The sequence below is a fragment of the Zootoca vivipara genome, chromosome 11 (genome assembly GCF_965207765.1).
Source record: "Zootoca vivipara chromosome 11, rZooViv2.hap1.1, whole genome shotgun sequence".
Taxonomy (NCBI): Eukaryota; Metazoa; Chordata; class Lepidosauria; order Squamata; family Lacertidae; genus Zootoca; species Zootoca vivipara.
In genome coordinates, this window is record NC_142594.1 from 50,131,287 (window position 1) to 50,145,744 (window position 14,458).

The 14,458-nt window shown below is 38.6% G+C and overlaps 1 protein-coding gene across 3 annotated transcripts in view; it reads left to right on the forward strand.

The window, feature by feature from the left end:
- Positions 1-14,458, forward strand: part of WDR48 (WD repeat domain 48) — a 34,485-nt gene that overhangs the window by 17,370 nt on the left and 2,657 nt on the right. Inside the window, exons 11-19 of one of the 3 annotated variants that reach the window (XM_088653467.1) lie at positions 558-655; positions 1,647-1,754; positions 3,538-3,634; positions 4,619-4,714; positions 5,693-5,798; positions 6,287-6,373; positions 7,651-7,738; positions 12,901-12,977; positions 13,092-13,284. In XM_088653467.1, the coding sequence (XP_088509593.1) occupies positions 558-655; positions 1,647-1,754; positions 3,538-3,634; positions 4,619-4,714; positions 5,693-5,798; positions 6,287-6,373; positions 7,651-7,738; positions 12,901-12,977; positions 13,092-13,284 (950 nt within the window). Of the gene's footprint in view, positions 1-557; positions 656-1,646; positions 1,755-3,537; positions 3,635-4,618; positions 4,715-5,692; positions 5,799-6,286; positions 6,374-7,650; positions 7,739-8,307; positions 8,414-12,900; positions 12,978-13,091; positions 13,285-14,458 lie in introns of those variants that run through there. The other 2 variants (XM_035129911.3, XM_035129912.3) reach the window with 2 other exon arrangements.

Sequence of the window (14,458 nt, forward strand, 5' to 3'; positions counted from 1 at the left end):
CTTTGGGGCTGGCAGAGACGACAATACTTGATCCAGATTTAGTATTTCTGCAAAATCTTGTGTAAATGATCAATCTGTTCCTTTAAGCATCAGGGGTTTTGTCATCTACATTGGTTGGGACTAAGCAAAAGGGGCTAGAGAGTCCTGCAAAGTACAGAAGTACCGCTCTTCGGCATTTGGGTCATGTCAGGCAGAAACTATCTCTCACTATGACTGATGGGAACCTTGTTTTGTTCTGTGTGTGTCTCTCTCCCCCCCCAACTTTAAAGTAAAAACTTGCCAATTCAGGCTTAGGCACCTGGTACTGCACCCAGACTCCATATAAAATTCTGCATGATGCTTCCAGAGATGCAGAATACTGTATTAATTATTCCAGTTCCATCTGAGTAATGAAAAATTCAAAATGGCATCTTCTTTTTTTTCTTTCGACTGATTCTTTCCCACACAGGCTTTGTGTGTGTCTTTCTGTAATTACACACTTTTACAGACTGAGAGATCTGCATGGATGGTCTGATTTACTTGGGTTCCCCCTCCCTTTCTTTTTTCTTTTTCCCTAGGGGGTGCTAGTATTATTCAGTGCCACATTCTCAATGACAAAAGACACATATTAACCAAAGACACAAACAACAATGTGGCGTACTGGGACGTGTTGAAGGTAGGTGCCAAGTGACTGGTCAAATATGTGAGATTAGGTTGTCTTATATTAACTGCTTCTTCATATACAGTGGATCCATGTTTCCCATGTAGCTTGGGCTGGTAGATCCCCTTTAGGATGGGATCCACCAGGTGCTGCTTTGGAAAAACAAAAGGGCCGTTTCGGGTGGAGACATCTTTTACAGCTGGTTTTTGGCCCTTTTTATAGTTCATGCTTCTTCATAGATCTCCATTAGCTTTTGTAAAAAGAGAAGTACTTCCTGATTAAATCAATAAACTCATTAATCCCTTGCTTAAAAACAGAAGCTCTAAATTATCTTAAGAGCACATTTCTTCCTCTCTCCTTCAATAAACCCCACCGTTCCAACCTATCAGGCAGTAAATTCCTGGAGAAAGGTCAGTAGTGATGCCTCTTATAGCAGTAATTTACAGTAACTGCTAGAGTGTTTTAAGAGAGCTAGGTTTCCTTGCTTTTTCTTGAAGCCCCATTGGGTGTGTATTTTAAAGAAATAGGAAATGTGTGGTTGTATCAACCTGTATCACTCAACTGACAGCAAGGCGGCTCCATCAGGGGAACTTGGGTGGGGGAAAGGAATTTTGATCCATTGCTCTCCTTCCCCAAAAAAGCTCTCAACAACTTTGGTCAATCCAGTGGGTAGATCACTGCCAGTTTATTTATAGTGGGAGTAGATCGCAGTCTCTTGGAAGTAGGGCATGTGCCTGCTCTATAAAACTATTTTGGAGGATTGCGGACCTGACTTGGGGACTCAGAGGGCTACAAGGGAGTGGAAGAAATGTTGAAAGCTCCTTTCCTCCCCATTCCTCTAATGGAGCTCTTTGCCATTGGTCTGAGTGGCACAATTGGATGCAACTCATAATGAACATGAGAGAGCATTCAAAACGAACTCTCTGCCAGGGAGTGCAAGTTTGATGATGATATGTGCTACGTCTGTGCTGCATAACCTTTTTTGTCGTTGTTGTCTTACATACAGGCATGTAAAGTAGAAGACCTTGGGAAAGTGGACTTTGAAGAAGAAATTAAGAAAAGGTTTAAAATGGTTTACGTGCCAAATTGGTTTTCAGTAGACTTAAAAACTGGGGTAAGGCACACTTTAATTAATTTCAGTGTTGTTGAGGTGATCTATATCTCATCCTTCCTTTGGAGCTTAAGGCAATATATATACAGTATATGGTATATGGTGACAGCCACAATGTAATTTTTAGAACAGGCCTATGTGTTACATTGGGCTGAGACATTGTGGTTAGGAGACTGTGGGCCTAATTAGGCTCGGCAAAAGTCTTATGCACCTTTTTAAAATGACTTCTACTGGATAAGGTCAAAGGCCCATGTAGTTCAGCTTACTGTTCTCACATTCACCACCCGGGTGCCCCTGGGAAGCCTGCAAGCAAGACGTGAGCTCATCAGCTCTCTCTCTCCTCTTGTGATACCCAGCATTTGCTATACCGAGACACACTGCTGAGAGTGGAGGTGGAAAATAGCCATCATGGCTAGTAGTCAGTGATAGCCTTGTCCTCCATGAATATTTTAAAGCCACCCAAGTCGATGACATACACTACATCGTGGAGGAGCGAATTTCATAGTTGAACTGTATGCTTTGAGAAGGAAGTACAGTCGTACCTTGGAAGTCGAAGGGAATCCATTCTGGAAGTCTGTTCGACATCCAAAAATTTTGGAAACCAAAGTGCGAAGCTCCTGCAGCCAATCGGAAGCTGCGGAAGCCCCGTTGGATGTTCAGCTTCCAAATATAGATCACAAACCGGAACAATCACTTTTGGGTTTGCAGCATTTGGGAGCCAAAACATTCGAGAACTAAGCTGTTTGAAAACCAAGGTACGACTGTACTGTCTTCTGTCTGTCCTGAATCTTGCAGCATTCAGCTTAGTTGGATGTTCCCAAATTCTAGAGAGTGGGAGAAAAACTTCTCCCAATCCACACTATACATAATGTTACACACCTCTTATCATGTGCTCCTGGGCTCTCCCTTTTTTCAAAACTAATATGGCATGTGACAGTCACTTCAATTTTAACATTAAATATATGAAATTGGATTATGCATAGTGTATACATGTGTTTCCTCCAACGGGAAGGGACAAAATGTCTAGGTGCTCAAGAAAAAAAGTGTCTGTTTTAAATTAAGCAGAGGTTGAAATAGTGTGCAGATACCAGTTTGCAATCTGATGTTCAAGAGAGTCCCTGAGGAAGAGTGGTGGTTTGAAGCACATTGGTCATATGCCTTTGGTTTGAGATGGGAGTTCTCTTGAAAGTAACTCCTCTTTGGAGTCTGCATTGTTAGTTCCAAAAGGTGTGCAAAATGTCTTACACGAGCACTTTTTAATCTCAAAACTTCCTTATCAAATCACCTGTCAATTACTATGATACCATTTTTCTTTCGGGTTTAAGTTGGGCTACAGAGGAAGATCCTTGCCAAAAGCAAGGCTTGACATCATTTCCCATTATCTTCCCTCTCAATTCTGGCAGGGATTGGATGACCAATCCCCATGGGATTGATAATGTCTTTGTTTTTTATTTTCAGCAGCATTAGAGTTTGAAGCCTTTTTCTTTTGTTGTGTGCAGTTGAAAAGGAGGCACACATTTGTTTGAGAATTTGTATTTAGTATGTTGATGAATACTAATTATTGTGGAAATGTAGTGCACAACTGTTCAAAGAACTTGCTGTATGGCCTTGTAAAACTAATACACAGATACTAATGTAATGATGAGATGACAGATGTTGTCATCTGCATGTAATCTTTGTATATTCAAAGTGTGCTTGTCAAAGTTTTCTGTAGGTTTGAATGTGTAGGTTTTGTTCTTAATACAGTATTCATACTGCATTCCTCCCAACTGTCTTGTTTTGACAGATGTTGACAATTACTTTAGATGAGAGTGACTGCTTTGCAGCTTGGGTCTCAGCAAAAGATGCTGGGTTTAGCAGTCCAGATGGCTCTGATCCAAAATGTGAGTGTGCGTTGACATTATTTCATTAAACACCAAAACTCCTTGTACTTACCATGTTTCTGAAAAGTGTATATAAACCTGTTTGGCGATCTCCCTATGCCCCATCAAATGCTCGAGATATTTTTTTTCTTTTTCTTTTTAATTTAGACTTCTTGCTGTGGTAATTTGTCTTGGCTTGGTTTTCTTTGGAAACTTAACCCTTGCAAGGCTCAAATTGCCTAGCCTGTCTTAGTCCACAATTCTGCACTACTTTTAGAAGTGTATTCTGTGAGACTGTCACCAGCTCATCCTCTGCAAGGACTGGAAATTTGGGGTGGTATTCAATGAACTCATTCCATAAGCTCGGGGATTTACACGTCACCCCCTCTTCCCCCCTGTGTGTGTCCAGTGCCCTCGCTAAATCTGCTCCAGACGGTTGGAGGAACCCCCTGAACAGATTTAGTGGGGAGGAGGAAAATCTGTTGCACAAGCATATATCCTTGCGCTGGTGGAGTGAGTTAATTAGCACTTCATTGGATGCAAGCCATTACCCTGATCTTGCAGGCAAACCAGTTTGCAGTATCAGTACTTCAGTTTTCAACAAGCGCCCTTCAATGAAGGCTCCTTTTGAGCTTTCAGTTAGAAAGGATGAACTAAGGTCCCGAACCGAATAGCTACCTCAGTGCATACAAGGACCTGAGCACGTCCTGTGGGTTTGCCTCTTTGAATAGCAAAGTCCCATGCTATATCATAAACCTGCTTTTGAAAGTTCCCTCGGTTTCCAGAGAGGTTTATGTTGGGAGGGGCTGTTTTTCTGTCCAGAAAAACAAGGCAAAAACATGGGTATGTGGAACCAGCTGCATGGTTCTTTGGATGGCAGCCTTAAAATGTCTGTAACTAATACTAACAACATGCTAATTTTTTAATTAAAAAATTCATTTCTCACTTTTATAAATATCGGTGACAAATTCTTGCTTTCTTTCCTTTCTGTGTTACAAAATGCAGTGAACCTGGGAGGGCTCTTACTGCAAGCTCTCTTAGAGTATTGGCCTAGAACCCACATCAATCCTATGGATGAAGATGAAAATGAGATGAACCATGGTGAGTGTTTCTTTGTGAGCGGTGTGGAAAGGTTAGACTTTCCTTTCTCAATGCCTTCCTGTACGTATAGTAAGCTTTGATATGTAAATAGGAAGTATAATCCATATCTGATCCTACTAGCAAGAGAAAAGGTGGGTGGGTGCCAGTTCTTGGCCGCTGAATCCAGCTTTGTCGCTAGAGACCTAGATAGCCCCAGTGGCTAGAAGCACTTTTCACAGCTGCAACTGGTATGAGAGCTTGGCCACAGCAGTCTTTGTGCAATGGTTAATTCAGGATTGGATTACTGCGCTGTGTTCTATGTGAGGCTTCCTTTGTGCTGGATCCGGAAGCTGCTGCTAGTGCAGAATGCTGCAGCATGATTGCTAACAGGGGTGAGACCCTGCCGGCATATGACACATCCGCTCAGAGACTTGCCCATTTGCTTACAGTTCAAGGTTTTACTATTAGTATATAAGACCAGTTTACTTGCAAGATCACTTTATCTTATATATACCCAATTGACTGCTTCACTCTGCAGAACTGACACTTGTTGCAGGTGCCACATAATACTTTTTCCACCTTTGTAAGAAATTGATATTTTAGTGTAGCAGAGCCTGCACTTTGGAACTCCCTTCCTAGTGACACCACACAGGCACCACTGTACTCCTTTTAGCTCCTGCTTTTTTTTTAAAAAAAATGTTTAGGCAAGTCTATCCGGATACGTTGACGTGTGCTAATCTGGTTTTAGCCGATCCTTGATTTTATTTTATTTAAATGTTTTAATTAGTTTTTTTTAACTGTTATTGCTCATAATTTTGTTTTATTCTTTCTGTAGATTGCTTTGAGGCTTTAAGCGGTGCATAAATCTTGTAAAGTAAAAAAAAATGAAACAAATTTCAAAAATCTCTTGCGGTGATGAAAATGGAATATGCTTGTTTTGAATTGAATTACTGTATGGTCTTATTACAGTATGGTCCATTTCTCCCCTTCCTATAATAGTGAACGGCGAGCAGGAGAACAGAGTACAGAAAGGAAACGGATACTTCCAAGTGCCACCACACACGCCAGTTATTTTTGGCGAAGCTGGAGGACGCACTTTGTTTAGGTACAAAAACTCTGAAAAAGAATTCTGGGGAAGTTGGGGTGGAGAGGGGAGCACATCTGCCGTCTTGTGTTTAGGGTGCTGGCTTATTAGTTGTAAACCGTGCGACAGGATTTGGAAAAGTTAAAGCAAATGATGAGGAAACTTGAATTCTTTGATAGTGCGACTTAGTGACAGTGCTGTGACTCCAATCTCACCTCTGCCATTAGATGGCCTTAGAGGAGCCACAGACAGTCAGCCCCTCCGCTTGTCCATCTGCCATAGGGGATCTGTGTTCACAGGGTTGTTGTAAGGACCACTAAGAAAAAATATAATAAGCAGCATTACCTTTTAAACCCAAAGCAAGTTGATTGTCAAGGGCACTTTCCTCTCTTCAAATGTCCTTTATTCTCTCTGCATATAAACGGTGAAGGAGCAAGGCATGTTTTCATAAATTGTCTCAAGGAGTTTAAACGCTTTATTAAGATATTGTTCATGGTGCCATCCCAAAGGCTCGCACCCTTTCTCACTACACAAGAAGTCAAGAATGAGTTCTCCTCCTGTGCTCCCATGTCAGAAGGCAGACTATTCCTCACGAGGTAAGAAGTGGCCACAACCACTCTCCCTCTCCAATCTTCTTGACACCTCATTGGAAATCAGCAGTTTTGCAGCCTCCTAGGAAGCAAATTTTTCCCCTCTCTCTCTAGTGAAATACTATTTCTGATCCGCACAATTTGTGCAGTGGGGAGAACCCCTTAATTCCCTCCCCAAGCAACAGGAGAGGTATGGGAAATAGTGTGCCTCTCAGTAGTCACCCCCTCTGTAGCAGGAGCCGTGAAAGGACATAATAGGGAAGCAAGTTGTCACTGGGAGGGCTTTCAGCCGCAAGGCTGATTAGCTAATGAAGCTGATGGTCTGGACTTGCTCACTGCTCCAGAGAGCTCCCAGCCAGCAAAAGTTAGTAAAGGTAGTAGATGAGAATACTTGATCCAGATCCCAGTGGCGTGGATCCCATCAGGAAAGGAGAGGAAGGCAGAGGGGAGCCAAGGTTTTATCCATTCATCTAGCATCTCTCTCCATTCTGCCGCATTGAAGAAAGGGACTATTCTGTTAAAGAGTGCTACCCTTTTGTTTTTGTCTGTCCCACTGAAGGATTTGTCACAGGAGAATACTGGTTCCTTTATGATACCCCAAGTGTTTTTCTACTTTTTTTTTTGCATGCCCTGCTTGGCTACTTATTTATTTTAGGACTTCCTGGGGATGTCTTATTCACCTTTAACTGTTGGTTTTTGTTTTATCTCTCACACTGGTATGTAGCCATGCAGATGGACTCTAGGTACAAGCTAACATTTGAAGAATTCCATAGGTTCTAAGAAGCCAAAATTAAAATCTGTGGAGTGGGACCCTCCCTCCCTTCTTGATACCACATTTTATGTGCTGTCTTCTTACATACCACAGGAGTTAACCCATTCTTGACCAAGAAGGAAAATTTATTGTTAGACTTAACCTTGCTCTTTGTCCCAAAAGTTGACGTCAATTCAAGGTATCTTAGTAAGATGAGGCAGTTGGTAGTTTTGGACTGGATTTTAATTGCCTGTGCTAAGGAAGCGAATTCAGACATGTAACTTCAAGCATTCCCAAGTATAATTCAATGCAAGACATGTGCCACTAGCCGCGGGCACAAATTCATCCCAGTATATCTTAAAACACATTTGCCTTTGTCTATCAGACTATGTACCTTGTTACTTCCAATGGTATTTCCTTGTTTTCATACACTTGCTGTTGGTTTTTGTGCAGAGATGACATCTTAAATGATTCTTTCCCACCCCCCCATTAATCTATCAATGTACCAAATTTTGAAACTCTTTCCAATTAGGTTGCTATGTCGGGATTCCGGGGGTGAGACTGAATCCATGCTCCTTAACGAAACAGTGCCACAATGGGTAATTGACATCACTGTGGATGTAAGTTCCTCTTCAATATTCCAGACTTGCAGGAAAGAGAGAGAGAGAATCTAGAGCAGCCTTCGCCAACTGGTGCCTTCAACATGTGCCTTCAACTACAACTTCAGTGGGGCTGGTGGGAGTTGTAGACCAAAACTGGTGTAGAGTTTTGTTCTTCATTAAAAATAAAATAAAAAATTGACTGTTAAAGGCCATGTTTCTGTTTCAGATACGTGGAATATGCTGAGAGCATTTTGCAGGTTTAAAAATGATGCGTCTTATTTACAGCTTTAGTTGTGATTTTATTTCTCTTGTTTCCTTATCCAAAAGTAAACAAAATGATTTCATTTGCTGAGTTGCGCTTAAGCTGGCAGGAATGCTACTGAAATTTCTCTTGTGACTAACTAAGGCAGTGAAACATCGTTTAGTTTTAGCTATAAAAAAAAAACAAGCTGGGGAACAATGACATAGAAAAACTCATGCAAATAAGAAGATTAATTTATCATTTAAGGCGTAAGTAAATGTGCTTGTTACACATTTATGTGCTTGTTATTTGTGCTTGTTACAGTTTCTGCTTTTTCATTTTGTAGAAGAATATGCCAAAAAAAATTTTTTTGAAAAAAAATATTGATATCACAAAAAATCAACAAAATACAAACCAATAAAACCAATAAAACCATGCCATCGCTATACAAATATCGTGTTGCGTCGTTTCCCCTGTTCTTTCCCTCCCTCATGTCCCTCCCTTGACACTTCTCATCCTGTTTTGAGCTTATCCCTATGTTCCACATATTATTTACATACCATAATTCATTCAGTTGTACGTATATATACATATATATACTGCACTAAGGTAATTACATATTATATCGATCCTTTGTTCATGACAGAGTCGTTAGACATCTGAGATAATGTTCAGTCTTTCCAATTTATTCCTAATGTAATTAATAAACGATTTCCAAATTTTAATAGTTTCCTCTGAGTTCATTCCTCTGATTTCTTCATAGTTTTTCGCTAAATTATAATAGTTAAACAATTTTATTTGCCATTCTTCTTTACTTGGGATTCCAGGGGTTTTCCAGTTCTTTGCGACTTATAACCTAGCCGCTGCTACAGCATAGCTGACTACACATCTATCATTTGATTGGATGTCTTCTGGTATCATTCCCAGGAGGAACATTTCCGGCCTTTTTTTAAAAGAGTATTTCAACATTTTCTTTAATTCCTTATATAGCATTTTCCAAAACTCTCTAATTACACTACAATTCCACCACATGTGGATAAATGATCCGACTTCCTTTTTGCATCTCCAACATAAATTACTGGCCCCTGGGTATATATTAGACATTTTAAGTGGGGTCAAGTACCATCTATTCTGCATCTTCAAGATGTTCTCCTTCAAATCATAATTGGGGGGTAAAATTCAAATCTTTTTTCCATAAATTTTCCCATTTCTGTACTGGGATAGGTTTTCCCAGGTCTTGACCCCACTTAATCATGAAATCCTTTGTCATCTCTTCTTCTGTCCTCCATTTTAAAATTATCTGATATAAATTTTTTATATGTTTGCTCTTATTCACCAATAGTATCTCCTCCAATTTTGACATTTCCTTATCGAATCCCAATTTCCTATCAATTTGCAATCTTTGGTTTATTTGAAAATATTGCAGCCAGGTGGTCAGGTGATGTTTTATTTCAGAGTATTCTTTTAATTTTAAAATTCTCTCTTTTTCTTCCAATAAAGTTTTATATGTGGGCCAATTACTATCCATATTAGTCCTTTTAACAGCAACTAGTTCTAAAGGTGAGACCCACCAAGGGGTCTTAGGCTCAAAAAACCTTTTATATTTCTGCCACGCTAAATACAGGGATTTCCTAATTATGTTAAACATAAAGATGTTCTTTTTTTCTATTTTATCTTTCATCAGATAACGGTGCCAGCCGAATGCCAGCCCTTGGCCCTCCAAGTCTAGAAGATCTGTGTTCTTAAGTTCCATCCAGTCTTTGATCCATGCAATAGCCGCCGCATTGTGATAGATCTCGAGATCTGGGAGTCCAAAGCCTCCCCTATCTCTATGGTCTATCATGATTGTGTATCTTACCCTCGGTCTTTTCCCATCCCAGATAAACTTCACAATGTCTTTTTTCCATTCATTGAAGATTTTTTCTTTCCCCAAAATCGGTAAATTTTGAAATAGATAATTCATTTTAGAGACGACAGACATCTTAATCAATGAAATTCGGCCCATTAATGATAATTTCAATTTTCTCCATACTTCCAAATTTGCCTTTATCTTTTTCCAAATTTCTCTATAGTTTTCCTGTACCAAATCTATCCCTTTTATTGTTGTTTGGATGCCCAAATATTTCAATCTTTTGTCAATTTTTAAACCTGTTTTTTCTTGAAGTTCCTGCTTTTCTTTAGCTTCCAAATTTTTCACCAACATTTTTGTTTTCTCATAATTTATTTTCAAACCCGCTAATTTGCCATATTCATTTATCTTACTAATTGCTGAAGGTATACTTTGAATTGGATCTTCGGTGGTTATAATTATATTGTCTGCGAAAGCCTTTACTTTGAATTTTTTATTGCCAATTACTATTCCTTTAATACTATCCTCTTCTCTCAGATTTTTTAATAGAATTTCCAATGTTAATATGAAAAGAATAGGTGACAAGGGGCAGCCTTGTCTGGTGCCCCTCTCGATGTTTATCCTGTCGGTTAATCTTCCATTTATTAATATCCTGGCTTCTTGGACTTTATAGATTGCTTTTATTGCTTCCTCCATTTGTTCTCCCAAATTCAGATTTTCTATTGTTTTTATCATAAATATCCGGGAGACTCTGTCGAAGGCCTTCTCCGCATCAATAGATAGGAGAGCTGCCCGCTTATCTCTCCTATTCTCAAGGCATTCCAGAATATTTACAATGTTTCTAATGTTGTCCTTGGCGGACCTTCCCTTTACAAATCCGACTTGATCCTTATGTATTAATTCTTCTAAAATCTTCTAAAATTCTTCTAAAATTTTTGTGAAGATTTTATAATCACAGTTTAAAAGAGAGATCGGTCTATAATTAGGTGAATCTGTGTCTGTTTGTGCTTTGGGTATTAATGTAATTTGTGCTTCTGTCCAAGATTTAGGAACCATTCCCTTTGTCAGTATTTTATTCATTAAGTCTTTGAGCGGAATTAATACTATTTCCTGGAATTCTTTATAATATTCTATAGGGAGCCCATCTAGACCAGGGGTTTTCCCTTTTTTCATAGATTTTATTGATTCTATTATTTCAATTGATGTAATTTCCTTATTTAAGAATGTCATTTTTTCTGGTGGGATTTGTGGTAATTGATATTTTTTAAAGAATTCATCAATTTCTTGGCTACATACCTCTTCTTTTTGATATAGGGTTTCATAAAATTTATGGAATATTTTCATAATTTCCTCAGTCTTGTCAAAAAATTTCCCCTCTGACTTAATTCTAGTTATTATTCTTTCATTTTTCCTCTTTTTGATCTGCCACATCAATAATTTACTCGGTTTATTTGCCCACTCAAAATATTTCCAGAATTTTAATTTCCGTTCAATCTCTTGATCAATTGTCCTTTCGAATTCCGTTCTCAATAATCTTAATTCTTGTTCAATGTTCTTATCATAATTTTTATAAAGGGATCTTTCTTTTCTCTTTATTTCTTGCAATAGATTTTCTTTCCTTAATTCCTCGGCTTTCCTGATTCTGGCTGTTTGCTCTATGAAATACCCACGCATAAAAGCCTTCCCCGCATCCCACACTATATTTGGGTCCACCTCACCATTATTATTTAGCTTGAAATATTCTTTAAGTTTTTTAATTGCCTCTTGTTTTACATTTATGTTTTTCAACATAAAAACATTTAATCTCCAATTTCTTTCTTTTTCTTCTTCCTTTAATATTAAAGTCATTGAGTTATGATCCGATAAAGTTCGGGGGTTAATTTCTGCCTTTTGAATTCTTAACGATAATTCCTTTGATATCCAAATCATGTCTATTCTGCTTGTGGTCTGATGTCTTGCTGAAATATGCGTAAATTCTTTTTTAATGGGATTTTTATATCTCCAAGCATCTAATAAATTAAGATTTTTACTCAAATACATAAATTTCTTAGGTAATTTCATTTTATATTTCTTCATATTCCTTCCGCTTTTATCAAATTCTGGGTCGATTATTCCATTCATATCCCCCATTATTATAATCTTGCTTTCAACATAATTCATTAATTGAGATTCTAATTTTCCTAAGAAGGCTGTTTTACTCCCATTTGGTGCGTAGAGACCCACCCAGACCCACTCTTCACCTTCAATGATTGTCTTTATCATCACTATTCTACCTTCATTATTATTCTGGTTTCCATTTCTTTTTAACATAAAATACGACACCTCTCTTCTTTTTTGCATCTGCCGTCACGAATTCCATTCCTAATTTTTCATTCTTTAATACCCTCAGATGTTTTTTATTTTTGTGTGTCTCTTGAAGACAAATTACATCATAATTTTGTTTTTTTAAGAAATGTCCCACCCTGTTCCGGTTTTTTTATTGTTTAAACCATTTATATTCCATGATATAATTCTTAGACTCATATTTATTTTATTGAAATTTTTTTAAAAAGGGAAAGAAAGAAAAAGAGGAAAAGGAGAAAGAAAGAAAAGAAAAAAAGGAAGAAAAAAACCACAAAAAGAAAAATTGTTAAAAACAAAATCAGATTAATCTCTATGCTAAGCAGAACCAAGGAAACAAATCTTAATTTCCTGTATTTGTGCATTGACTGTTAAAGGCCATGTTTCTGTTTCAGATACGTGGAATATGCTGAGAGCATTTTGCAGGTTTAAAAATGATGCGTCTTATTTACAGCTTTAGTTGTGATTTTATTTCTCTTGTTTCCTTATCCAAAAGTAAACAAAATGATTCCATTTGCTGAGTTGCGCTTAAGCTGGCAGGAATGCTACTGAAATTTCTCTTGTGACTAACTAAGGCAGTGAAACATCGTTTAGTTTTAGCTATAAAAAAACAAGCTGGGGAACAATGACATAGAAAAACTCATGCAAATAAGATTAATTCATCATTTAAGGCGTAAGTAAATGTGCTTGTTACACATTTATGTGCTTGTTATTTGTGCTTGTTACAGTTTCTGCTTTTTTATTTTGTAGAAGAATATGCCAAAATTTAATAAGATTCCTTTCTACCTCCAACCTCATTCCTCTTCTGGAGCAAAAACGTTAAAGAAGTAAGTATATAAAATAAATTACAAAACTTCTCTTGGTTTCCAGGAGCATGAAATAAGGAGCCACAATCAGCTAAGACTTCATGTCTCAACTCCAAATACACTTTGTTTCCACAGGGATCGACTGTCAGCCAGTGACATGTTGCAAGTTAGGAAGGTGATGGAGCATGTTTATGAAAAAATAATAAATCTGGACAATGAATCTCAGACAACTAGCTCTTCCAATAATGAAAAGGCCGGGGAACAAGAAAAAGAGGAGGATATTGCTGTTTTAGCAGAAGAGAAAATTGAACTTCTGTGCCAGGACCAGGTATCCCCATTGCCTACCTTTCTGGTGGTTTTAAGAATTCAGTGTAGTGAACACAACTTTGTATGCCATTCTGAGTTCCTTGGAAGGAAGGCAGGATATGTTGGCTGGTAGCGGGGTCTTGAAGTCCTATAAAATGATTTTGGAGAAGAAAAGCCGGGGTTGTGTTTGTGGCATTGGAGCACACAACCTGTCACATTCTGAGAATTCAAAAACTGGCTCAAACAAAAACAGGTTTGCTTTTGTCCTGTGTTGTCTCCCAGTGGTTGAAATAATCCACTGCTCCAGGGTGGGAGAAGATTCTCCAGTGGGTACCAACACCTCACTTTGAATGTCATCTTGCAGTAGAGAGCCTCAGCCATCAAGTGGGCGGAAACAACCCAAAAAGGCAAATTCCCTCTTGTAAAATTAATTTGGAGTCCCAAAGGCACTCAGAGAACTGCTTTGAAATCCTCAAGTAGAGTTCCTCGGTCTCACACAAGTAGTTAGTAGACAAGGTGTGGTGTCTGACAGCCTCTGTCAGTACATTTCTCATACTGCAAAGTATTTTCCTTTAGTTGTGTGCTTTAGAAATGATGGTTCATCTTTCTTGGCTACCATGATGCAAGTTCCATTTTGAATAATGTGTGAACTTTACTCCAAGAGTCTTAAAGTTTACATTCATCATCCATGGCTATTAGTAGTTTGTGCTTTGCTGCCTTAAAGCAGACTTGGGAATCTGAATGCCTTTGTACATCCTCTGGGTAATGTAATGTAGCCTAAATAGGCAACCTTAACAGGAAAAACCTGTCATAAGGAAGATGATGTTGCTGCTTTTGCAAAGCCCCAACAGCCTTTGTACCTGGATGACTGCTGAATTTGGGGGCTTCTTGCGCATAAAATGAGCTTCTGTGGCCAAAATTTGGGCTGCAGCCCTAGCACAAGCCTTCTAATGGCTGACAGGGAAATAAAAGATGCATGCTTGAGAGGAGAAACACATGGATATTTGCTACTTTCATAACAGATGGTGGGATATAGATTCATAGAGCTGGAAGGGACTCTTGAGTATCACCTAGTCCAGGCATGTCCAACAGGTATATTGTGATCTACCGGTAGATCACGGGATGTCTGCAGTAGATCACTGCTAGAACATTGGCTCCCCCCAAAGAAGCTGAACAACTGTGGCTCCCCTAAAAAA